Here is a 24776-nt window from a genome sequence, read left to right on the forward strand (position 1 = left end):
CCATATTATTAACCATGACTGGAATGAAGTCAAACACTGATTCTCTCTTCTTTTGCTTCTTGTTGGTACACCAACCTTTGGACTGCTATTAACACGTCTCTCCTCTCGAATGACAGACTTGTCCTAACGTCAAAGTATTTTCTCTACTAATCATATCAGCCTTCATAAACTATTTTCATTGAATGAGATTATTGTTGCTCCCAACCAATGGACCTCACCAAAAGTCTCGGACCAAACAGTTTCATTGTCAAATTTTAGTTCTAGAATGAATTAAAAGTCCTGATTCATTAGGCATTATCTAGCTTTCACAATGATTGCTACATTTCACCCCGTTGGGAGAAAACCCTCATTCCCAAACATATCAATGCCACCATGATCATAGATCATAGACCCTTCACCCTTCACCATGATCATAGATCTTCGATAATGCTACCCTTCGGATGAGGCTGAAGGTTGTTGAGATCAGGTTCATCCCCCACACAACTCAACACTTCTGCTCACAATCATCTTTTCTTGGAAGGCTGATGCGACAGCCTTGCCTAGCAGCTGTAACTCTCTTTCTTGAAGTGCTAATTCATTTCCTCTTTCAGAAAAAAAACAAAACTGCAGCTGTAGCTGACATTAAGTCCAAACTGTAGCTGTAGCAGACATATTAAGTCCAAACTGTAGCTGTAGCTGACCCTACGGATTGCGAACAAGACCAGGCTGTTGCCACTGAAACACCTTCTCTAGAATGAACCCTTTTGTGTTTTATTTTTTCGTTATATTATGTGGTGTTATTTTTTTTAATTAATTATTTTATATAGCCTTGCATGCGGCGCATTGTGATTAAATATACAAATAACTATGTCAGGGGACAAAATCCTGACATTGAACATGGCAATTGGTGTGGCGACAGCATCTTTGCGGGAGGGAAGCCATCTAGAGAAGTCACGAGGCACGAAGAGAAACTTACTTGGTGATTGATGCGAATAAAACGAGAATTATTTTTTGAACTAATCAAAGTGGAGGTTTAATGGTTGAATAAAGATGAAACATCCCAAAATGGACCAACTCATATGAGTGGATCACTCCCACAAGAATATGTAGATAGATTTTGAAAGAAATTTTGCCCTTTAAATTAAAAGAGAGTTCGATTGATACACACATGGAAGAAATGTTGAAAGTTCAACTATATTTATAGTTTGAGAGTGAGTAGACGGATGAGTTTGACACTATTTAGAGTTTGTAACAAAACTTAAGTTAATATACGATTATATACATGATTTATAGTTTCCATTACGAGAGTGAGAGCAAGGATGATGGATGCAAAACTAATTGTATCTCGTCTTTTTCCTATATTATTGGATTCAAAACTAATCATACCACTTGCAAGATAGTCTGTCGGACGTCAATTAAAGATGATGGATAAGCTAAAACATAAGGCAAGCAAACAGGAGCGTACAGTCCCTGATGGCCCATTCGTTATCTTCTTCTCATAAAACGTGTTACTTACGGAACCAAACCAGATTCGAGACTCTATAAATTGCTACACAAGGCTGCAGGCTCTCGCCATCCTCTCATCACTTGCATCCAGATCAGAATGGAGAACATGATTTCGCAGCCACACGTTCCAGGTGATGAAGTGGTGATTCGCAAGTCTGCAAGCTACCATCCCACCGTTTGGGGTGATTACTTTATCTTAAAGGCCCAGTCCTCCCCCGGTACACAGGCATGTATATACACATATATCTCACTTAGGTTCTAAGTTTTAGGCAAGAAACTCTCCGAGAACGAATGATGTTAATGATTCATTAACATGAAAAATGTGCGCATGCTACTTTCTTTCGGTTTTGTTGGTTGAACAATTAATTGCTATGGAGGATGCAGGAGTGCGATGCAAGGATGCAAGAGAGAGCTGCAGAACTGACGGAGCAGGTAAGAAGCATGTTCAAGGACACTACCGACATCTTGCAAACTATGGACTTGGTCGATTCAATCCAGCTTCTTGGATTGAGTTATCACTTCGAGAAAGAAATAAGTGAAGCATTAAAACGAGTCCATGATGCCGATTTGAACTGTCAAGGTCTCTACGAGACTGCTCTCCGGTTTCGACTGCTGAGACAACAAGGGTATCATGTGACCCCTGGTAATATGCTCTTACGTTTCCTTGGAGTAGATGTATTTGTATGTTTTCTCTATAATTTTGTGTTCGCCTTGTGTTTAATTCAAGCATAGAAATATTATGTTTGCAGAAGTAAATCGATTTGTTTTTTAGATATGATGAAGGATTTTTTTTTAGGAGAACAACTTAATCAGCCCATCAAAAAAGAAGTCACTGACAAATCCAATCCGATGGCTTCTAACAACATTAGCTGGTCAATTTGCTACAAAATTTCTTCTCTGTACATGAGTGACCTCATACTATATCAAAAAGATGTACTTTGTTTTATATATATATATATATATATATATATATATATATATATATATATACATCGTCTATAATTGTTGCTGCCTTACTAGTATAGTAATTGTTTTCCCTTTTCATGACCCTGCAATCGGATAATACACATTTGTCACTGAAAGTTCCTATTGAAACTATCTTTGGCGTATACCATGATTTATATTTGAAGTATATTTGAAATATTATAGAGATCAAATTACTATGTTTGATTTTAAGAGAATCAGGGCCATTTTTTGTGAAATTGTTACAATAAAGTAAATAAAATAAAACCACTTTATGTGTTTTCTCAAAACTTCATGAATCAACAGATGTTTTTAACAAGTTCAAAGATGAGGAAGGAAATTTAGTGTCCACCTTGAAGGATGATCCAAAGGGACTTTTAAGCTTATACAATGCGGCTTATCTACGGATACATGAGGAGACCATACTCGATGAAGCTATTTCTTTTACAAGGGACCAGCTTGCGTCCATGTTAAGTGATCTCACACCACCATTAGCAACGCAAGTGAGACTCTTCCTTGAGAGTCCTCTCTGTAGAAGAATGGAAAGGCTCTTGGCACGAAATTACATCTCCATCTACCAAGATTGTGCGACACGAAATGATGCCTTACTAGAGCTGGCAAAGCTTGACTTCAATCTACTGCAATGTCTTCATCGCGACGAGATTAAGAGCATCTCCATGTAAGTTCTTTCCCACAGTTAGATTGATTGAGAGTTCAGGTTGAGTACACTTGAATACGTAGAACACTGTTATTGTAGAAATGTTTGATTGTGTTCATCTTTTTTTATCGATGTTTGGATTGGCAACAACATTGTGGTTTGTGGATTGCATTGAAGATGGTGGAATGATTTATTCCTCACCAAAAATCTAAGTTTTGCACGAGATCGGGTGGTGGAATGTTATTATTGGATACTTGCGGTGTACTTTGAACCTCACTATTCTCGTGCACGAGTGATTACCACCAAGGTGATGGCCATGACTTCTATCTTGGATGATATCTATGATCTCTATAGCACATTCGAGGAGAGTCAACTACTCACTCAAGCAATTCAAAGGTTTGGATATCTCTTGTTATTGGATAGCGTTTTTTTGTTTTATTATTGTCGGGAATGAGATATCTTATCTCAATTGATTAGAACAGCGGGTGCCATGACAGATATGGCATAATAGTTTGATTCTTTGTGGATAAAGCTAATTCATATGTAGGTGGGATGCCAAGGCTGTTCATCAGCTACCAGAGTATATGAAGGGCTATTTTCTAAACCTAATCCATACCTTTGAGGAATTCGAAAATTTGCTAGCACCCAGTGAGAAGTATCGTTTATTTTATCTTAAGGAAGCGGTAATTTTTTTTATTTTAATGGATTTCAATTTAGACTAATGTAATGAATTAATATTTGGTAAACAAGAAAAATCTGATTGCACATTTCATTTTTTATCTACTCTACAAATTCCAAGTCGTGCTATACTTCAAGTGTTTTTTGGCTTCTTATTTCTTACACAATGTCACCGTTTCCTCACCTTTATCATAGATGAAAGGTTTATCAAGATCCTATCTCGAGGAAAACAAATGGGCTGTCAAACAGTATGTGCCAAAATTAGAAGAACATCTGCAAATCTCGCTCATCAGTTCAGCCTATCCTATGCTTGTTTGTGCTTGTTTTGTTGGAATGGGGGAAGTAGCAACAAAGGAGGCATTCGAGTGGGTTGCTAGTTTCCCTAAGATCGTCAAGGCTTCTGCATTAATTGCTCGTATCGTCAATGACTTCGTTTCACATGAGGTAACTTATTATTAATTTTGAATTTTGAAAACCTTGTTTAACATACTTATTGATCTTACAAAATAAAAAATATAATATTTTCTTATATAAACACCACAAAATTTAAAGAGAAAAAAATTCTGAAACAAAACAAAGAACTATAATTTTTAGGAGTTTATTAAACGACAGTTTGCAACCTGATGTTATGTACGGTAGACAATGTAAAACTTAATAATTAATCACAGGAGAGGATAATATAAAGATTGGAAGGGAGAAGAGGTAAAACTAAATAATATAACTTTATTTGAACTAACCTATAATTATGCACTAACCTATAGTTTTATTTGAACTCCTAATCCTACAAAACTCCATGCATGAGGATATTGCTCCCAAGACAAAATGATTTCAACTCCAGAAGATACTGCAAATCTAAGTTTATTACTTTCAAATATTTAGAGTTCCATGCTTTTTTATGTTGTGAAACTTGCAGCTGGAGCAAACCAGGGAACATGTTGCCTCCACAATCCAATGCTACATGAAAGAGTTTGGTACAAATGAGCATGTTGCATGCGAAAATCTCCAAGTTTTGGTTGAAGACGCATGGAAAGATGTAAACGAAGAGTGCCTCAATCCGACTGCAGTATCCATGCCTTTGCTTGAAAGGATAGTCAATTTTCTATGCCTATTTAATGATATTTACAAGGATATTGATGGATACACCAACTCGTCTACTTATACTAGAGACAATATTTCTTTGTTACTGGTGCATCCTATTGAGATTTGATCATGTACTCCTATCAATCCTATGGTCTGAATCTCGATCAGCAAAATGATCGATAGTATTGTTATTGTTAAAGATATTAAAGTATTGTTGGAAGAGTCAGTAAATTTAAGTTTCTTGTGCTAGCCCGCCATGGGAAACTCTAGCGAATAAATCATTAGAAAACTCTATCTATATTAGTTTGCTATAGGATCTCTTGTTTAAGGAATGTATGGATATAAATCCATATTTAATAGTTTGAATTGCAACATATTAATTTATTCTAAAATATATTTAAGCCTTTGGAAACTGAAGGCTGCAGTAAAATGAACATATATATATATATATATATATTCAAGGATGAAGCAGAGGTGTGATGCAAGGATGAAATAAAGAGCCGAAGAGCTGAGGGGGCAAGTAAAGAGCATGTTCAATGATACTACTGATCGGCTGCAGACCATGGAACTGATTGATTCAATCCAGCTTCTTGGATTGGATTATCACTTTCAAAAGGGAATAAGCGAAGCATTAAGTCAAATCCATGATAAAGCAGTATTTTATGTGTCCCCAAGGATTTTATGTCAAATCCATGATAAAGCAGTATTTTATGTGTCCCCAAGGGAACAAGGATATTATGTGTCCCCAAGTAATATGCTTAATTCCTTCAAATAAAGCAGTATTTGTAGGTGTGGTCCAAAACAATACGATCTTTTTTTTATCATCTTTTATTTAATTCAATCATAGATGTTGACAGTACCAAAAATATTTTCTTTGGTAAAATAAACATAAAAATCACTCACAAAAGTCATTATTTTGATTATCACATAATCATTTAGAACAGCGAATTTATTTTGATAATATGGCTTTATGTTTTTTTTTTCTCAAAACAAAAAATATTTTGTTTTTCTGCAGATGCCTTTAACAAGTTCAAAGCTGAGGGAGCGAGTTTCATGTCTACGTTGGGCAGTGATGTGAAGGGACTACTAAGCTTGTACAACGCAGCCTATCTTGGGATTCATGGTGAGATCATTCTTGATGAAGCCATCTTAAACCACCATTAACAACGCAAGTGTCTCTCCACCTCGAGACAACTCTCTGTAGAAGAATGATGCCAAGAAGATGCCACCCAGGAGCTTGCAAAGTTGGACTACAATTTGTTGTAGTCTCTTCATCACGAGGAACTTGAGAACATCACCAAGTAAGCTCCTCCTCACTTCTGAATTCCTTGGAGCCATATTTCTTCTGGATTTTCATAAAGAAAAAAGATACAATCAAATTGCAAATGTAAACAAGTGCAGGCTAATTGCTGAGATTGGTTCCTCCTCCCACCAAACTTAAATTGATATGTAATGCTATTTTGATTTGTGAACGGTGGTGGAATGAATTAGCCCTCTCAAAAAATCTTAGTTTTGCTCGAGATCGATTGGTGGAATGCTACTTCTCGATCCTGGGAGTATACTTTGAACCCTGCTATTCTCGTGCACGAGTGATAATAACCAAAGTGATTGCCCTTACTTTAATTTTGGATGACATATATGATGTTTATAGGACATTGGAGGAGAGTCAACGACTAACTGAGGCAATTCAAAGGTTCGTAAATCTCATATACATGGACTATCATGGCTCAACAGATGATAACAAAAAGTGTCACTAATAATATCATATAATGAAATAAAATATCACATAATAGTTTTAGTCATTGCGTATAGCAAAATAACAACATGTATGTTTATGTTCTATTTTTTTAAAGATGGTGAAACTAATACATATGCAGATGGGACGGGAAGGTTGTTCATCAATTACCAGAGTAGATGAAGGATTATTATCTAAAGCTAATCCACACCTTTGAAGAGTTTGAAGATTTATTGGCTTTCGGTGAGAAATATCGCATAACATATCTCAAGGAAGCGGTGAGTGATGAGATTAAAAGGTTCTTCTTATTTTCACTTTTATTAATTAGCATTACATAAGCAATAAACAAATCCACTAATGGCCAATACAAAGAATAAGCATTTCAGATGCGATATTATTGAACTTAGATTGTCCAACTCGTAGATGCTACTCATACAATACGAATATTAAGAAATGGTTTTGTTTTACTTAGGTACAGATGAAAGATTTATCTAAAGCTTATTTCGAGGAATCCAAATGGAGAGATCAACATTACGTGCCAACTTTGGAAGAACATCTACGTGTTTCTCTAATCAGTGCAGCGTATCCTATGCTCGAATGTGCTTCTTTTGTTGGAATGGGAGAAATAGCAACTAAGGAGGCATTTGAGTGGATTGTCCTAGCTTCTGCAATAATTTGTCGTATCATGGATGACATTACTTCACAATCTACTCTATTTTTATCATATAAACATTGTTCATAATATATTACCAAATATAGCACAAACGAAAAATCTCATCTGTAGATTCCTAAATTCCTCTCATCTACCACTTGTTATCGATAGTAGTCTAATAATTTGTTTTAATATGAGGAACATGTAAATCCTGAAAAGATCCCTCAGAATTCAATTTGTAGATCATTCGTTTTCTTTTTTCATGAAATTTGCAGCTGGAACAAACTAGAGCACATGTTGCCTCCACAGTCCAATGCTACATGAAAGAGCACGGAACAAATGTGCAAGTGGCTCGTAAGAAGCTCCAAGATCTAGTTGAAGATGCATGGAAGGATATAAATGAAGAGTGCCTCAATCCAACTCTATTCCCCGTTGCTTTACTTGAAAGGACCGTTAATTTTTCACGAATGGTGGAAAATATATATAAGCAAGTCGTTGGATACACCAACTCCTCTACAAAGATGAAGTACTTCATCTCTTTGTTACTCGTACATCCTATTCCAATTTGATTGTCTGAGGATGCTTACTCCTTTTATTAATCCTTTATCCTGAAATATATTTAAGCTTTTATAAACTAAAAGCTGCACGTGTAATGAATGTTTACTGTAATGGCGGGAAGATCAAGCCAATATTATCCATGGAAAAATAAATGCTTGCTTAATAGTTCAAAGCAATTTGCAAGTTGTTGGTTAAGTCTCGTTGGTTTAGCTAAATGATAATTACTCTATGTAAGATATTGTTGACTTACTGCTTGCCAACTTGAGAAAGGCTCTTGAAGTTGTTGTGTCGGATAGAGTTGAAATTGTAAAGTGAGATAGGAAATTGAATGGATTTGGTTCAATTGAATTGAATCACAATTTTGATCCAATTTGATAGGCACAAGTGAAATTGGGCCCATGTATTTTGTAAAATTGAAATTGTTGTTCATATCCAATACTCTAGTCATGCTTCTTATAAAAAAGATTTCGTTAAATATCAAAATTTTTAGAATGATTATGAGGAGGTCAAGCATATCATTAATCAGTCTTTGAAATTTTTGTTTAGTCCTTTTGATGCCCTTGTCTTGTTTTCTACAAACCTTGGTGGGGTTAGGGGTGAGATTTCTTATCGGAACAAATATTATTTGGGTGGACTTGGATCTCTCCTGTTTACCACGCCAGAGATTGTGTCCCTCAAGAGGGATGAGGCCAATTCTTCTTTGAGTCAAAACCAGCATCTCCTTCTATTTGTCTTACCCAAATAGTATGGAACTCTTCTTAGGCAGATTAACACTAAATAGAGGGACAATTTTACGTATTATCACAACCTTATTTCTATTTGTAGATGGAATAATTTCATTAGTCATATTTTAGAGATGCTTTTTTTCTCTTTTCATCAATTTTTGAAATGATTCTCATTTTATGTCTCTTGGTATTTCTTCCAGGCCTTCCCTTAATGTGCTTTTCAATAGTGATAGAAATTCCATTATTAAATCCTTTTCTATGGATGAAATTTTTGGGGTCTTAAGAGATCTATTGACAAGGGTAAAAGAAGGTTTTTTACTATCAAGTTTTATAAAAAAAATGAGAAATAATCATTAAGGATTTTGTATCTATGGCTATTAAATGATTTCATGATTGGACTTTTCTCTACATGAAATTAAGTATTCCAAACATATTTCTTTATTTAATGTGAACTATCGTATCTTTGTTAAAGTCCCTGCCAACTGTTTGAAAACTATTCTCCCTTCTATGATTTATATGGAATAGTTTGTTTCTGTGATAATGTTCTTATGTCTCAGGAGCTTGCCACTCTTTTTTTTATTCTAAAGGTCATAACCCTTATATCATGACAAAAATTGATTTGGAGAAAACTTTTGAGAAGGTCATAACCCTTATATCATGATAAGAAGTTTGTCATCTCTTATATGTTGATTATCTCTTTTATGTTTCAAGGCTAACATTTTCGAAAGACTAGCTAGACTTGGAAGTTTTTTTTATCTTCAATTAAGCATCTTAGATTTGGGTACATTATGTTGCTTGGGAGTGGTAACAGGATTGTGAACACGAATGATAGTTGGGTTTTAAATTTTTCGTTTTGTAGTTATTAAACAATAACTTTATGTTCATTCTATTCGAATTTGATCGTGTTACCATGCACTCGTATAACTTTCATCAATCATATTATCTAATATGAAAAGTAAAATGAGAATATTCAAGATTTTTTTAAAAATTTTACTGAAAATATTTTAGATTTCTAAGTATGTTTGAGGAGTTTAAAGTGATATATGAATTTAGGGTGACAAATCACTCAGTAAATTGACTACAAATAATGCTCGGACTCATAAGGTGGATGGTTTTTGGAGGGAGGGAGGACTTCCCTTCTGATCTTACTACTTTTCCTCCGATGCTAAGGATAATAATTGTAACCATTTTTTGAAACAATATAGTTTCTAATTTTTCTGGAAAAACATATTATGTATATTAAAGTGCAATGTGATACCCATGGGAAGCTCTAGCTAGTGAAATCTATGCAAGTCGTGTTGTTATAGAGGCTCTACATTTACGTATATACATATGTTTCTTGCTTAATGGTTCAAAATAATTCGTGCAGCGTTTATTTAAGATTATATATCCTGAGTTACCACTCTTTTTCAGATACCATTGTCTACTAATTATTTGAACCCAATATTGCATTGAAATAGATCTGCAAGTGAGGAAAGGAGACAGATATGGCAATGAGACAAGTGGCATGAGAAAATACATGTACAACCAAATAGTTACTAAGATCAGAAGAAGAAGAAGAAGAAGAAGAAGAGTTTTCCTTGCCAAATATACATGTTCAACAGCAACATCTTTGTGAGAGGGAAGCCATAGAGAGAGGTCACGAGTCACGAACAAATAGCATTTTATTCGACGTGAATTAGATAATTTGAGATGCAAGAATATGTCACAGCAGACAACCTTCTATGTTGATCCTGATGCCAGATTTGACAGCCATGCAATAATAACATAATTACGGCAATTGCTCAACCCCTATAAACATCGAACCATGAGGGCTTCCTCTCTCTCACAATTCCACAAGGCAACTCTTTGCTATATATATCGTCGAGTGACTAGGGGTGGAGACCATGAGCTCTGAGTGCCTCGTCGCAAGCGTTGTTGAGGAGGTCTCTCGAAAGACCTCAGGCTACCATCCCAGTGTTTGGGGTGACTACTTCATTACGCATGTCTCACCCTCTTCCGAAGCTCAGGCATGCATCTAAGTGTAACTAAACTTTTGTGTGACTTCTACATTACGCAAGTCTCATCCTCTTCTAAAGCACAGGCATTCATGAAGAGTGCGACTAATCTTATCTATAGTATTTCCAGTAAATGCTAATGCTTCTAATGCCTGAACTAAAAATGAAGTTTCGTGAAAATGCAATGTGAACAACTTGCTAGCTGAGCAAATTCTGTGCATCTATTAAAATCAAACATAATTCGGCCTATCTGCAAGAAGTGGGCCGATTGCTTCATATGGTCGGGAATACCTGCATTTGTTTTATCATTCTGCGTTGCAAATTGATGCAGGACAATCATGCATGGATGAAGGAAAGACCAAGAGACATAAGGGAGCCAATAAAGAGCATGCTGCATAACTACAGTGTTTTACTGCAGACCATGCAATTGATCGATGCCATCCAAATCTCGGAGTGGACTATCATTTTGAGAAAGAGATAAGCCAAGCATTAAGAAAAGTTTATGATGCAGATTTTAACACCCATTGTCTCTACGAGGCCGCTCTTCAATATCGACTACTTAGACAACATGGATATAACATATCTCCATGTAGTGTTCTTCAATCTTTGAGAGTGTAAGAACATATAAGCACTGAACACTCCTATATGATGAAAGAAATAAATGTCACGTTAGACTAGCTTTAGTTACATTTGGTTTGGCAATCCAAAATGAAGTTTGACGCCGGATCGATTAACCATTTTGATGACAAGATCTGCAAAATTGACTTAAAGAGGCTTGAGCAACTATTGTTACTAAATAGTTCGTGGTAGACAAGATTTCTATTATAATTCACCAATTAGTCTGTGGTAGACGTGAATACACAGCTTCGTACTGCAGATGCTTTTAACAAGTTTAAAGATGAGGAAAGAAGTTTCACGTCTGACTCGAAGGGTGATGTGGAGGGACTATTAAGCTTATACAACGCAGCCTACCTTGGAACACATGGAGAGACAATACTTGACGAAGTCATTTCTTTCACAAGAAGTATACTTACCTCTATGTTAAGTGATCGATGAAAGTGTGTCTTTCCCTTGAGACACCTCTATTTCGAAGTACGAGAAGGCTCTTGACAAGAAACTACTTCTCCATCTACCAAGAGGATGCAGCACAAAATGATGTGTTATTAGAGCTTGCGCCAAGCTAGATTCCAATCTAGTCCAATCGCTTCATCGCGAGGAGCTTAAAAGCCTCTCCATGTAAGTTTTTTCTCTTTTCTAATACTGTCTCTGGTTTATTCTAGTAATTAATGCAAAATCATCAACTCATACTTGATATGGACTTGTATTTAGAGAAACCAAATAGTCGTTATCATCATCCGTAGAGAACTTGCAACAAAAATGAGAGATATTTTTTGTTATCATAGGGTTAACTCATCAACATTTTAAGTCCATCATGTTGATAATTAATTAGTCATTTTAGTGAACATTTCACTCGTATTGTATTTATTTGGAGAGAGATTAGCCCTCTCAATTGATTAGTTTTACAGTTTAGCTAATATAATTTTACTTATTAAAAAAAAGTCATTTTAGTGAACAAGTGGTGTGGTTTGAGATGATGAAATATGTCAAATTTTACCAAAACCTGAATACAACTAGCCATACATATGTCAAATTCTATCACAAAACCCCTAATTTAAATGACTATGATAGATTTCCTTATCCCATAAGTTAAATAGGATTAGTAACACAAGTTATTGAATCGAGGATTGCCCTTTACAAAATGACAATGACTAAATAGTTAGCCGTCTCGGTGACGTTGCAGCTGGAGCAAGAAAGAGGACACACTGTTTCCACAGTAGAATGCTACATGAAAACAGTAAAGCACGGATGCAAATGAGGCATGCAAGAAGCTGCAGGTGTTGGTCCAAGATGCATGGAAGGATGTGAACAAGGAATGTCTCGATCCAACTGCAGTCCCCATGCCTTTTGCTCGGAAGATTAATTAACTTGTTACGATCCATGGCAGACGTATACAATTATAAATCGACTCATATACCCACTCCAACACTACCATGAAAGACCGTATCACTCTGTTACTTGTCCAACGCGTTGCTGTTTGATTGAAGTTGTACGTTCCTATGACTGCTATCCATACTAGAATTTTCTGCAGGAGTGAGTTACTGCTCGACGTCATTACGCTTAAGCACTTGCATACGAAATAAAGGTCTCTATATCAGTATCATTTTAGCGGCTCTGAGTAGCTGTAGCAAACAAAGCTTAATGCAAGATCTTGTAAACCATATTGCAGTCATAAAAATTGGAAGAATTTCTTCTTTCCTAAATGATCGAAGGTCGTTTTTGACGATTTATGTTCGAGATTAATCTTCTATGAATGTTTTGGAATTGTTTCATACACCCACTCTGACACCATATCACATTCTTCCTCGTCTAAAGAAATCTTTCCATCATCATTTCTTTGTAGACCATGTGTTGGGTCCAGCCCATAGGTGGGCTTGGACCATTTGATTTGGTATTTGAGCCCAAATCTGATTTATTAAAAAAAAAAAAATAGTGGCATGCACAACATAAGAAGGCTGCGAATAAAGGCGTGCTAACGGTGGTAAATTTGGATGCACAGAAAATGAACCAAAGAGAGAAAATTAAGGTTACGAGGTTTTGCTAGATGATCAAATAGCTAAACTTTATCGATTTAAGTCCAAATTTTATATAAAAAATTTTGGCAATAAGCTCTATAATCTTAACATACCAATCTATGATTTATCGTATATGATATACATTTTTGTTATACCTAGTGAGACTTAAAATTTTTCTTTCATTGTGGTGATAATGTTATGTTATTGTTGAGTCAAGATCTATATTTTTTATGTTATTATGATCCTCTAATTATTTTGGATAAGACTTATTATAAACATATTATCAGTATTGGTGATAGTGAATATTTGAAGTGGACTACAGTCCTATGGATTTTCCCATATTGGGTTTTCTATGTAAAATTCAATGTCTCACTTTGTGATTGATTCATTGTTATATTGTTTATACTGCTCTGGTTAATATTTACTTTTGGTAATAAGTTGTTATTTTGATTAGGAATATATTTTGATAAAAAAGAGAAAAAAATTATTCTACTATAATAGTTTTTTCCAATAAGTGGTATTAGAGCATCATGTTGTTTGATGCTAATTTTTCTTGTGATTGAAATGAAAGAGTCAAGCGATATGATTAAATTAAACTCATCAAATTATTCTATTTAAATACGTATAATGAAAGATTTACTCTATTGTAAAGATTTGTATAAGTTCATTAAAGTTAAGAAAAACCTTCTACTATGGAAGATAAGGAATGAGAAGTTCAACATAGAAAAGTTATAGTCTATATTAGAAGATGGATGAATATAAATTTACATGAGTATATTTCTGATGAAATTAGAGCTGATATTGTTTGGTAAAAATTTAAAAAACTTTTTACGAAAAAGTTAATAGAAAATAGAATTTTTCTCCTCGTAAGGCTTGTCAATTTAAAGTATAAAGATGATAATAACATTGTTGAGTATATAAGTCTGTTTTAGAATCTTGCAAACAAGCCGGTTGCTATAAAAAATGAATATAGATAATAAGATACAAGGATTGTTACTTCTCAACCCTTTATCGGAAGGTTGAGAAACGTATGTGGTGATAATTTATAACTCCATGTCATGTGAGACTCTAAGTATAAAAATGGTTAAAGATAATTTACTAAATGAAGATGTTAGAAGGAAAGAATAAAGAGAATCTTCTTCTGGTATACTTGTTATTGAAAAACAAGAAAGACGTGAAAGAAATTATAGTAGAAATCTACGTGGTTATAGAGGAAGATCCAAATCTAGAAGATATATCAAGTGTTTTCACTGTAATAAGTTAGGTTACATAAAAAAAGAGTGTAGGTTTTGAAAACGAGAATAAAATAAAAAAAATGAAAAAGAGACCAATATAGTTATCGTGAATGTGATATTAGATGGGCTTGGACTAATTGATTTGGGCATTGAGTCCAAATCTAATTTATTAAAAAAAAAAGAGGAAATAATGGTTTGCATGATGTGAGAAGGGTGCGTACAGAGGTCAATGGTGAGAATTGTGGTAGCGCAAAAAATGAACAAGAGAGAAGAGGAGAGAAAATGAACAAGAGAGAAGAGGAGAGAGAAATTAAGGTTTTGAGGTTTTGCCAAATGATTAAGCAGTTAAATTTATCGGTTTTAGCTCAAATTTTATGTGAAAGTCCTTGCAATAAGCTTTATAATATTAACGGTACATATTTACAGTTTATCCTCTTCAATATACTTTTTTGCTATACCCACTTGATGAAACCTAAAATTTTTCTTTCATGAAATTCATATATGATAATGATAATATATTATTATTGAGCTAAGATCTGTGTTCTTGATGTTATTATGATCCTCTAGTTATTCTGGAGAAGACTTATTATAAATCTGTTATTATTATTAATGATAATGAAAGTTTAAAGTGGAGGTCATATGTTTTTTTTCGCATTTAGTTTTTTACGTAAAAATTTGATATCTCACTTTCTAATTGATTTATTGTTCTACTCTTCATGCTGCTCTGATTAATATTTATTTTTGATAAAAAAAATTAATATTTTGATGAAAAACCCAATTTCATAAACAAAGATGAAAAAAAATATTTAGTTATAATAATTTTTCCCAGCATCATGTTGCTATGTTTGACGAAATTAAAGGCATCTATGCTTCCTAAATGAACAAAGCTTGCAACTTCATGTTGATGGTCTGTATTCACGGCTCATCTTCATGTCATGTCGTTCCATCAGGTCGAGTTGCAATCTTTTGGACTGCTTGGATGTGCGGTGGACATGAACTGCTGGAATAATCTGGCTTGTCCTCAAATCGCAATGATCGACAGTAATGGAAGTATGATACAAATTCTGATGGATATGACTTGCAAAGTGCCTGATTCACAAAAAAAGGTCCAAAAGTTTTCTCATTCGTCTTCCTTATTGTGCGAATAAAATATAGAAGATGCTGGATAATCAAGTTCTTCATCAAACAGATAAAAAGAAGATTCCGAGTTACCTCTACGGGAGTAAGCATTTTCTTTTCACTAATTCTATCATACTTCTGCTTTTTATTGCCAGCTTTAAGCCCTTGCAAAGGAAGGCTGAGGTAAAGAATGACCATCAGACATATTATGTTAAGTGTCATCAAATTCTATAAATGAAAGTAACAGACAGCACAACAAATTGATGCTAACCTTCCTCTTAAAAAATACATAAGAACATAGCCAAGAGATTCTAAATCATCTCGTCGGCTTTGCTCTGCATGTAGAAATGAAAATGTCAATATGAGTTAGCACAAGATGTATGATATGTGAAATTAGGTGGAAGAAACTCACCAACCCCAAGATGTGTATTAACACTTGCATAACGTGCTGTTCCTGTTAGGTTCTTATTCTCCCTGTAAAGATCATAACATCTTACATAATTAATAAGCAATAACCAATTGCTAAAGAACATTACATGTGTCCATAAAGATATGGAACGCAAGGACTCAAAAACTCAACTCCTGAATATGCATAAGAATCCCATTTTAGAAGTTGTAAATGATATCGAACACATTTGGCAGAAGAAAACAAGAAATAAAACAAGGGCAAGATAGAGAGAACCAAATTAACCACCTTAGCAAATTGGTTATAGAAAGATAGAAACGTCAAAGGTCTGAACTTTGAAGAACTACTCTGCCTTTAAAATATTCTGTCAATTTAATTATTAATAGCCAAAATTTTCTCTGTGTTATGCTTTCCAACTTCTATTGTCTCCTACAGTATATTGTTTCCTTCCAAAATTAAATTCCATACAAAATGCAGATCCAAATTCATCACTTACTCTTGACTTAAATAATTCAGCAGTCCCATATTCATGACTCATCAGCACTTCATTCTTGTTCACAGTATTTACTTAAGATCAGTAACAAACTTAGAAGAATTTAAACTAATCTTAATTACTCTCTTTCCAATTTTCCCTTTTATCTTTCCTTTATGGGTTTGCATCTTGAGGTTAAAAACTGAATGATAAGAGAGATGCATATTTTAGATCATATAAAATCCTTTTCATTTCATGAGTAAGTGGTAACAAAAAGATCAATTACGAAAGGGAAAAAAAATAGTTTTCAAGGTTCTCTTATTTAAAATGCTATCCTGAAATTAGCCTTATTTTCACTACAGCAACAGTTAATTAAAAAACTACCATAAGTAGGCATGAGTTCTTTGCAGGCTGGTAAAGCTTTTATATTAACATGTCAGGACTAAGATATAATTACCTGTACGGTATGTGCTTATGAGTTTGAAGATCCCTATATTTCTTTGCAAGGCCATAGTCAATGATATAAACCTGAGAGTAAATAACAAATGTCAAACAAGAAAACAGAATGAAGAAGACAAAGAACACAGCATAAAACGCTGGGAGTACATGACTAAAGCCATTATTTCATAATTTGGTTTCTCAATCTCTACATAAATGATTGATGTGGTTGCTGTAATTTCAACTTGAGACAAACTAAAACAGATCCCTGCACCTCTATACTATTGCCACACTGGCATTAAAAGATCCCTGATAATGCCCCCATGCCAAAGTCCAAATACCCACTACTCAGACCTTTTGTGTTGTTGTTGACCAAAGCCTTGCCAGACTGTGATCAGTTTTAGGAACAACCAATAGCCTGAAATATCAGATACTATAAACATAATCTGCCTTATAGCGAAGCTATATATAAGCATAGCACCTAACAAACATAACCAACTACAGCATCGACTATGGATGCTTATTGGAATAATGATCTCCACTATATCGCAGTTCCTTTTTCTCTATCCATTAGTAGATGCAAGAGAATAAATGTCTGGGAATCAAGCCTGTTGGTTGGAAATGATATAGGACCTCTCCGATTCACAGTGGATCACTAGAACAAGGTGAGAAGAAAGGAATTGCTGTTGAGCAATACACGAAGGGATACAATCCTATGGAGGATGATGCTACTGAGCATCTGTGTTCATCATCAAATCCATCATCATCATTTTGCCAACCATCACAGACCCAGCCCCTGGACTCCGATGAAAAAACAACCAACCAAAGATTAGAAATAAATGTGCTCATCAGGAACATCCAGGTTGCAGCAAATTAGGACACAGATCAATGGAATATGCTAAAGATTTTTTAAATAAAACAAATTATATATGCTAAATAAGTGCTTCGTCATTCAGATACCTAAAACTAAAGAACTATTCACTCCAAGTGAGTTGTTAAGAAAATCTTTACCTGTGTGTTCTGACTGTATACCTGGTTAGGGAAGTACTAGATATAAATAATCAAGTGAATGGTTAAATGCCATATAAGATGATGGTACAACTACAATCTGCACAGTAATTGGAGATTGTTTTCCTCGATCTTCATAACTTGCCTAATATGAAGTTGGATTGTATGGTATAACTGACATTCCATATTTTTGTATGCACCATATTGAGCATAGTGAGGAAACCACTGGTCAATCAATTGCCAATATCTTTGGTAAAAATGTTCTATCCTAACCTTCAGAAGCATGTAATATAACTTTTAGGTAAGCACAAGTTGCATTGCCATATTGCATGAACAAATTCAACACCTAACAAGAAAATAAAACATCATAGTATGATTTGAAGTCCAAAAGAACTATCATCACATATTCCTAGAACTAAGCCATCAATCTATCAGTCTGAAGGGCAATTAGTAACTGAAGTTTCCAGTAATTCAATAACATACCTGATTTGCTTTACGACCAAGGCCCATAAGAAAGTTATCTGGCTTTATATCACGGTGCAGAAACCCCTTTGAGTGCATATACTCAACTCGGTTAATCTTTAACAAGATAAAAAACACAGGTATTATGACATTGCTAGAAAGTCCCATAAGAAAAGTATAAAAAATTAGACGTTAGAAAGGTTAGAGCTACAGCAGACAGGTAACAACGTGGTGCACATACTAATTGATCAGCAAGCATTAGCACTGATTTCAGTGAAAACCTCCGGTTACAGTAGTTGAACAAGTCTTCAAGGCTAGGCCCAAGAAGATCAATGACCATGACATTGTATTCTCCTTCCACACCAAACCACTTTAGATGGGGAATTCCAGCTTGATTAAAACACAAAAATAAAATCATCAATGGCAATGTCCAATCAAACAAGATGAATCATAATTATAGATTAACAACTTACTTCCTCCTTGGAGATGAATATACAACTTTGACTCATAATGAAGTTGAGGATGCTTTGCCTTCACAGACTCCTGCCAATATTAAAGCATAAATGGTAAATTTTCAGATCTCATGTGCTATTAAATAGAATAGCAAAAGTAGATTGCTATAAAGACAAAACTAAAGTACAAGACTATGATCAAGATCATCAGAATCACAAATGAATACAGTACTGAAGCAAACTAGAAAATTTTAATGTACTTTCAGAAACAAAACAGAGTGGTCGGTGCAAGTTTAAAAACTTCCTAAAAGCTAAACCTGCAAACACATATTACACACCAAGGAACAAAATTCACATTAAACTGATCTCCATTGATTACTGAACAAGCAACCATTTCACTCATTAGATTTTTGGAGATGGGACCTAATACGTAACATCCAAGATCAATGGGCTTAATATCATGGAGGATGTAAAAGTTTCAAATATTATGCAACAATGTATACGTTTGTTGCAGGCATTGTGCCACCTTCACACCTTAATTTAATAGACTGTAACATGGTTTCAACTGGTAAACTTGCCAATGTAAACCTAGGGTAGAAGTCATACGTGGAAACCTTTGTAACTTCTCACATAAAAAAAATAGTGTTATCATCGATTCAAATTCAAGTTAAAAAAAAAAAAATAGCCACATATGTCTAGATTTAAAATTTTGAATGTTTTGAATTCAAGCTAAGCAATGATACATACAAGCTTTACCGCCACTTCCTCTCCGCTTTGTATGTTGACACCTGAATCAAATAAACCAAGAAATATGGGGTGAGCATAAGTAGAAGGCAAGGCATGAAAGGAATTTATAAATGATGCACACATATCCAAGAAAATAACATACCGAGATAAAGCTCTCCAAAAGAACCACTACCAATCTTTTTGCCAAGCTTAAATTTTCCGGCCACCACGTGCTCCATAGTTGAAGATCCAAGCCAAATTGACCCAGAATAATAAACTCAGAAAAGAATTCTCCTAATCACTGAAGTTATAAAAGAAAATCCTCCTTCTCTTTCCGCAAATCGCCAGTAATCCCCCTACAACTCACCTCCGCGACGAAATACAACCAGAACTATCTAATCCGCCAATCTAAACACCCCAGAATTCGTTATTCCAGGTCCCAAAAACCTACATTACAAGGAATCCGAGTCATCGGGTACCAAATCCTCTAACCAAAGGATCCAACCAAAAAAGCACTATTCCCTACAGCCCACCCAGTCGATGCAAATATCCAATCGCCCACAACTCCGATTGAAAACAATCAAATCACCAGCCTTCGACCACCAAATAGGAATCCTAGAAGATCTCACCGACAAGAGAGATCCAAGCACCGGTTCTCACGATCGGCGGCCGGCGATTCCAGCAAACGAATGGGCGGATCGAAGATCTGGAGGTCAAAAAAATTCGCCCAAATCTCCACGCAAATCCGTCCCGACGGAGAGCGAACGGGAAGCGAGCGGTACCGATCTCGATAAAGCCGGCGACACAACAGTATCTATTTATTTATGATAAAAAAAGAGTTTGTTACCATTATTTCGGGATTTAATTACTTGCTAATTAGGTGACCTAAGCATGGTTTAAAAGGGAGCAGGAACTCGTTAATCGTCGTTGCCAGCTGTGATGGGCCGGTGTTGTACGATCTCCGCGTACGGGTGATTGATGGAAATGGGAGAGCCACAAATTTCTCCGACACATCCGGCCTTCACCTGAAATCCACCTGCTGTATGATTGGAGGTAGCTATTAGGTGGGGTCCAACTGTAAGCCCAGTGTCATCTCTGATGCAGAAGCGTAGCGAAACGGAAAGGTGCGAACGCCTGGTGGTGGCGATTAGTTCGCAGAACTTTAGACTGTAAGCTCACCCGACAAAGCTACCTGCTCACTGATTGGGGGTAGCGTTTGAACGTGGGTTTCAACAGAGACCGTTGTTACCTCTGATGCAAAGACGCAGCGAGATGAGAGGTGGAGAGGTGTCGGTGGTGGGAATCGGATCGCAGAATCGAAGGCTAACATGCTGTTTGCAGGGCGGTAATTACGATCTAATTGTAATAAACGGTAGTTAATATCGGGCCTAAGACATATAAATTCGCAGTTCATTCAAATCACAATTACATCAGTGGGCTACGTTAGCACATTAGAATAATGAGATCCATAAATTTCAACGTGTACGATGGTTATGGGCCTAAATTAATTGATCCACATGTACAGAACCTATGGTTCATATAGAAAAGGCCAATGCAACATCAACCAATATCGGGCTTATGGGCCATCAAAATTTACGTAAAATGTAAAATCTGTAGGAAGAGAGGCGTTAGTTATGTCATATCCAAGACAAGAATAAATAAGAAAACATTCCTTTTCTTTTCCGTTTATAATGATCAAATATAATAATTACGTGGCTTCATATTTATTTTTTAAACTTTAAATTTTATTTTCTATTCGTTGTTTTTCTTAATCAAATACACATATATTTCACTATCACTCTTAAGATTTAGGAAATCCTAAGTTTAGACTACTTGTGAGTAATCCTAATTTTAAATAAGAATATGTATAAATAATTTTAAATTTGAGTTTAGGTTAACTCATGAGAGAGTGATTCTTTGTATTGATTTTGTTTTACATAGTGAAATTTTAATTTCTTTTGTAGAAGTAACCATGTTAAATTTGCATTGACATTGTGGTATATTCTTTACTTGTTAATTTTTAATTTCTCTTTTGATTTTTTTGTTTTCTCTCCCTTCTCATTAGTGTGGATTACTGGTTTCCCAAAGATCTTCGAAGCTGCTTGAATAATTAGTCATATCAAAACGATAATAAAAATATTATCTTAAAACTAACAGAAAACAAAAGAAAGGCTTGATGGACTTTTAGAGTTCTCCGAGCATCAACTTCTGATGAATGAAAAATAGTTAGTGTACCGTATTGGTAAAATGGGTAGCATGTTGCCTCTACAATCCAATGCTACGTGAAAGAGTACGGGATAGATGGACATGTTGCATGTTAGAGGTTGCAAGGATTGGTAGCAGAAGCATGGAAGGATATATATTAGGAGTGGCTCAATCCAACTCCGTGCAGCATTTCTTTGCTTGAAAGGAAAATCCATTTTTGGAAACTATATAGTCAATTTTTTTGATATTATATAGTTTAATTGGTAAAGATCTTAATAAATTATTATAATATTTAATGTTCAAATACTGCTTTTATTATTTACTTTTCTAAAAAAATATTGATGCATACACCTGTCGAAGTCTTTAACAATGATCATATTACCATGCTAACTCGACACATGGAGATAGTTGACGTAGTTAGATATTATATCCACGATTTCTACTTTTTAAGTAATTACGATCGATATAAATTGATTGTAATTAATATAGATATATAATAAAATTTGGCAAATAAAACGTTCCTCTTATTTTCTGTTTATAATGTGGGTTTATTTTTTTATTTCAATCCTATAGCAAATGCAGATAAGTTTGTTTTTATATATATATATATATATGTATATATGTATATATGTATATATGTATATATGTATATATGTATATATATTAATATACATATATACATATATACATATATACATATATACATATATACATATATACATATATACATATATATATATATACATATATATATATATATACATATATATATATATACATATATATATATATATATACATATATATATTTATATATATAATTAGAACAGTTAATGGAGGGAGCGCCCCGCTCCCAATTAGAACTTGACTATAGCAAATGAACTAATATTTATAAGAGATGCAACGAGAGTTTTATTAGAGGAAAGTTTGATCCATCCCATCTCCGATCGGTCCTCATTCACTCATAACATTTATGAGGAGTTAATCTAGATGAACTTTTGTCTCTTATCATTAGAGGTCTTTAATAATAATACTGACCCGATAAAGCATAATACCACCTTTCGCGCCTAGATGTCACTATACAACACCTTGGACACCCTGATATGTTGTGGTAAGCTGCCTCACCCGAGTTCTAAGTCAACTCATTTGAATAGGACTAGAATCAAAGTCTTTTATAGATAAAAAAAAAAGGATCTTCAAAGACTCTTAACAGTTGAAGACATCATTGGAGAGGAGGAACAAATCCAAGTACTATTGCTTCCACCATAATTATAGCCACGATAGATCGAGTCGACACTCTAAGAGGGAGGGGGTGAATTAGTGCAGAGGATAAAATTATGTGAGTTTGAAATTCTTTCGCTCGATTAAAATCAATTTCGAAAAGATATTAACTTAAAACACATTCGAAAGAGTGTGTAGCTAGAGTAATAAGAAAGTATGGTAGTTTGCAATAAATATAAATAGCAAAGTAGAAATGCAAACCATAGTAGTTCGGTTGTTGTGACCTACATCTACTCTCGATTCCTCTTCCGTCGAGGTCACCAGCATCCACTAATAATCTTTTTTCAACAAGTGAAAATTAACTATCCTTTTACAACCCTCTTTTATAAGGTATCTCACACACACCTCCCTTAGAATTATTTCTAAGCTTTAGGAGGAGGGAACTCAACTTTCTAATAGGGTTTATAACTTTAAAATTATAGAATTTTGCTCAACTTTTTTCTTACTCCATATAGGAATAGTTGGGGTATTTATAGACCCTAAATGATTTTAAAACTTGAAGCCAAAATTCAAATCCTTGAGACTTTGGGGTACGGGCGATACCATCACCTATAGCTTGACACTGGATGGTACCACCACCTAGGAGACTGTGGTAGGACAGTTTCACTTGTTATGTTACTGTTTGAGCCTTTGCACTTGGCACAACACAGCCCAAACTTGGGCCCAATTGGCCCATAATTTAGTTGGCCCACTTCCAACCCAATTATATGCTAACTACGAATTTTAAGGTATACACTAAGCAAATCAAGTTTGGTTAGTCTATGTTTCTTCCGGCGAGCTTCCGACGAACTTCTGACGATTTCTCGGCAATGTTCCAATGGACTCCCAACAAACTCGGTTACTCTCAACAAAGCTCGGTTATTAGGTGGTACCACCACCTGACATAGTCTCGGAGACTGTGTCACGACAATTTCATTTGTTGGGTCACTGTTTGAGCTTTTTCACTTAGCCCAACATAGCCCAAACTTGGGTCCAATTGGCCCCTAATTGAGTTAGTCCAATTCCAACCCAATTATATGATAACTATGAATTTTAAGGTATACACTAAGCAAATCAAGTTCGGTTAGTCTAGGTTTCTTCCGGCGAGCTTCCGACGAACTTCCGATAATTTCTCGGCAATGTTCCAATGGACAACCGGTAAGCTCTTGGACTTCACGACAATCTCCTTGGCGAGTTCCGATGAGCTTCTTTGGCAAGCTCCTGGACTTCTTAGTCAATTCTGGCAGAACTTTCGACGAATGTTTGGACTTCCGACGAACTCTCGAACTTTCAACGAAATCTCGTTATTGACTCCGGGACTTTATTTTGCTTTATACCTTCATTGTTATTATAGTTAATCTTGTACACTTAAAACCTACTTTGATCTAGACAATTATTTCAAAGCTTGAATCAAATGTTGTCCAACATGCCATTGGTGCATTGACGCTTCGTTGGATTCTTCAGCACATTATCCTCTCTTACAGCCTATTGCCCAATCAGTCAATTGACCTCCACAACTCTGATTTTCTTAGCGTAATTTCTACTCTTCTTAGCCCGATGCCGAACCCATGGCCCGAAGCCTTTTATCGATATGTCAATCGATCTTTTATCGTGACATCCAATATTTTGACATGTTATACTTCGGCCCAACATGATTCTTCCTATTTTAACTGTCTCTTCTTGATCGAAGTTTTCTGCATCACTCAAAATGCAGATCAAATCATAAATACTATCAATTAGTTTATCATCAAAATTTAAAATTCAATAATATCTTCATTTTTTATGATAACAACCAATTGATGACGGAGTTAACCTTAACTCCCCCTATCA

At 35.0% G+C, this 24776-nt stretch overlaps 2 protein-coding genes across 3 annotated transcripts; one reads left to right on the forward strand and one right to left on the reverse strand.

Annotated features, from left to right (window-relative positions):
• Positions 1-1575: 1575 nt before the first annotated feature.
• LOC135642977 (alpha-humulene synthase-like) lies at positions 1576-7960 on the forward strand. Of its 2 annotated transcripts, XR_010498107.1 has the most exons (10): positions 1576-1711; positions 1870-2128; positions 2755-3127; positions 3284-3502; positions 3654-3789; positions 3980-4228; positions 4698-4868; positions 5878-6165; positions 6742-6877; positions 7072-7960. XR_010498107.1 is itself a non-coding variant. In XM_065159458.1 (7 exons), exons 1-7 carry the CDS (start codon positions 1583-1585, stop codon positions 4989-4991), a joined length of 1659 nt encoding a protein of 552 aa, XP_065015530.1. In that variant the 5' UTR covers positions 1576-1582; the 3' UTR covers positions 4992-5100. The 2 variants fall into 2 exon arrangements, 1 of the variants encoding a protein (XP_065015530.1); XM_065159458.1 differs by lacking the exons at positions 5878-6165; positions 6742-6877; positions 7072-7960 and having other exon boundaries at positions 4698-5100.
• Positions 7961-15192: 7232 nt separating this feature from the next.
• LOC135642064 (casein kinase 1-like) lies at positions 15193-20283 on the reverse strand. Its single transcript, XM_065157852.1, has 10 exons — positions 19646-20283; positions 19504-19544; positions 18778-18847; positions 18546-18694; positions 18326-18421; positions 16854-16924; positions 15931-15992; positions 15790-15853; positions 15612-15696; positions 15193-15488 (listed from the first exon to the last, which is right to left on the reverse strand). The coding sequence occupies exons 1-10, from the start codon at positions 19719-19721 to the stop codon at positions 15333-15335; spliced, it is 870 nt and encodes a 289-aa protein (XP_065013924.1). The 5' UTR covers positions 19722-20283; the 3' UTR covers positions 15193-15332.
• Between the last annotated feature and the right edge of the window lie 4493 nt (positions 20284-24776).

This window comes from Musa acuminata, chromosome BXJ3-7, assembly GCF_036884655.1.
Source record: "Musa acuminata AAA Group cultivar baxijiao chromosome BXJ3-7, Cavendish_Baxijiao_AAA, whole genome shotgun sequence".
Classification (NCBI taxonomy): domain Eukaryota; kingdom Viridiplantae; phylum Streptophyta; class Magnoliopsida; order Zingiberales; family Musaceae; genus Musa; species Musa acuminata.

Bases quoted from the DNA above. Each gene is read 5' to 3' on its own strand.
- LOC135642977 (XM_065159458.1), top strand. From the start codon at position 1,583: ATGGAGAACATGATTTCGCAGCCACACGTTCCAGGTGATGAAGTGGTG. The intron at 2,129-2,754 runs GTAATATGCTCT...ATGAATCAACAG, and splicing joins AGGGTATCATGTGACCCCTG to ATGTTTTTAACAAGTTCAAA. The intron at 4,229-4,697 runs GTAACTTATTAT...TGAAACTTGCAG, and splicing joins ATGACTTCGTTTCACATGAG to CTGGAGCAAACCAGGGAACA.
- LOC135642064 (XM_065157852.1), bottom strand. From the start codon at position 19,721: ATGGAGCACGTGGTGGCCGGAAAATTTAAGCTTGGCAAAAAGATTGGT. The intron at 15,993-16,853 runs GTAATTATATCT...TGATCTTTACAG, and splicing joins CATAAGCACATACCGTACAG to GGAGAATAAGAACCTAACAG. The intron at 15,697-15,789 runs GTTAGCATCAAT...TCTTTACCTCAG, and splicing joins ATGTATTTTTTAAGAGGAAG to CCTTCCTTTGCAAGGGCTTA.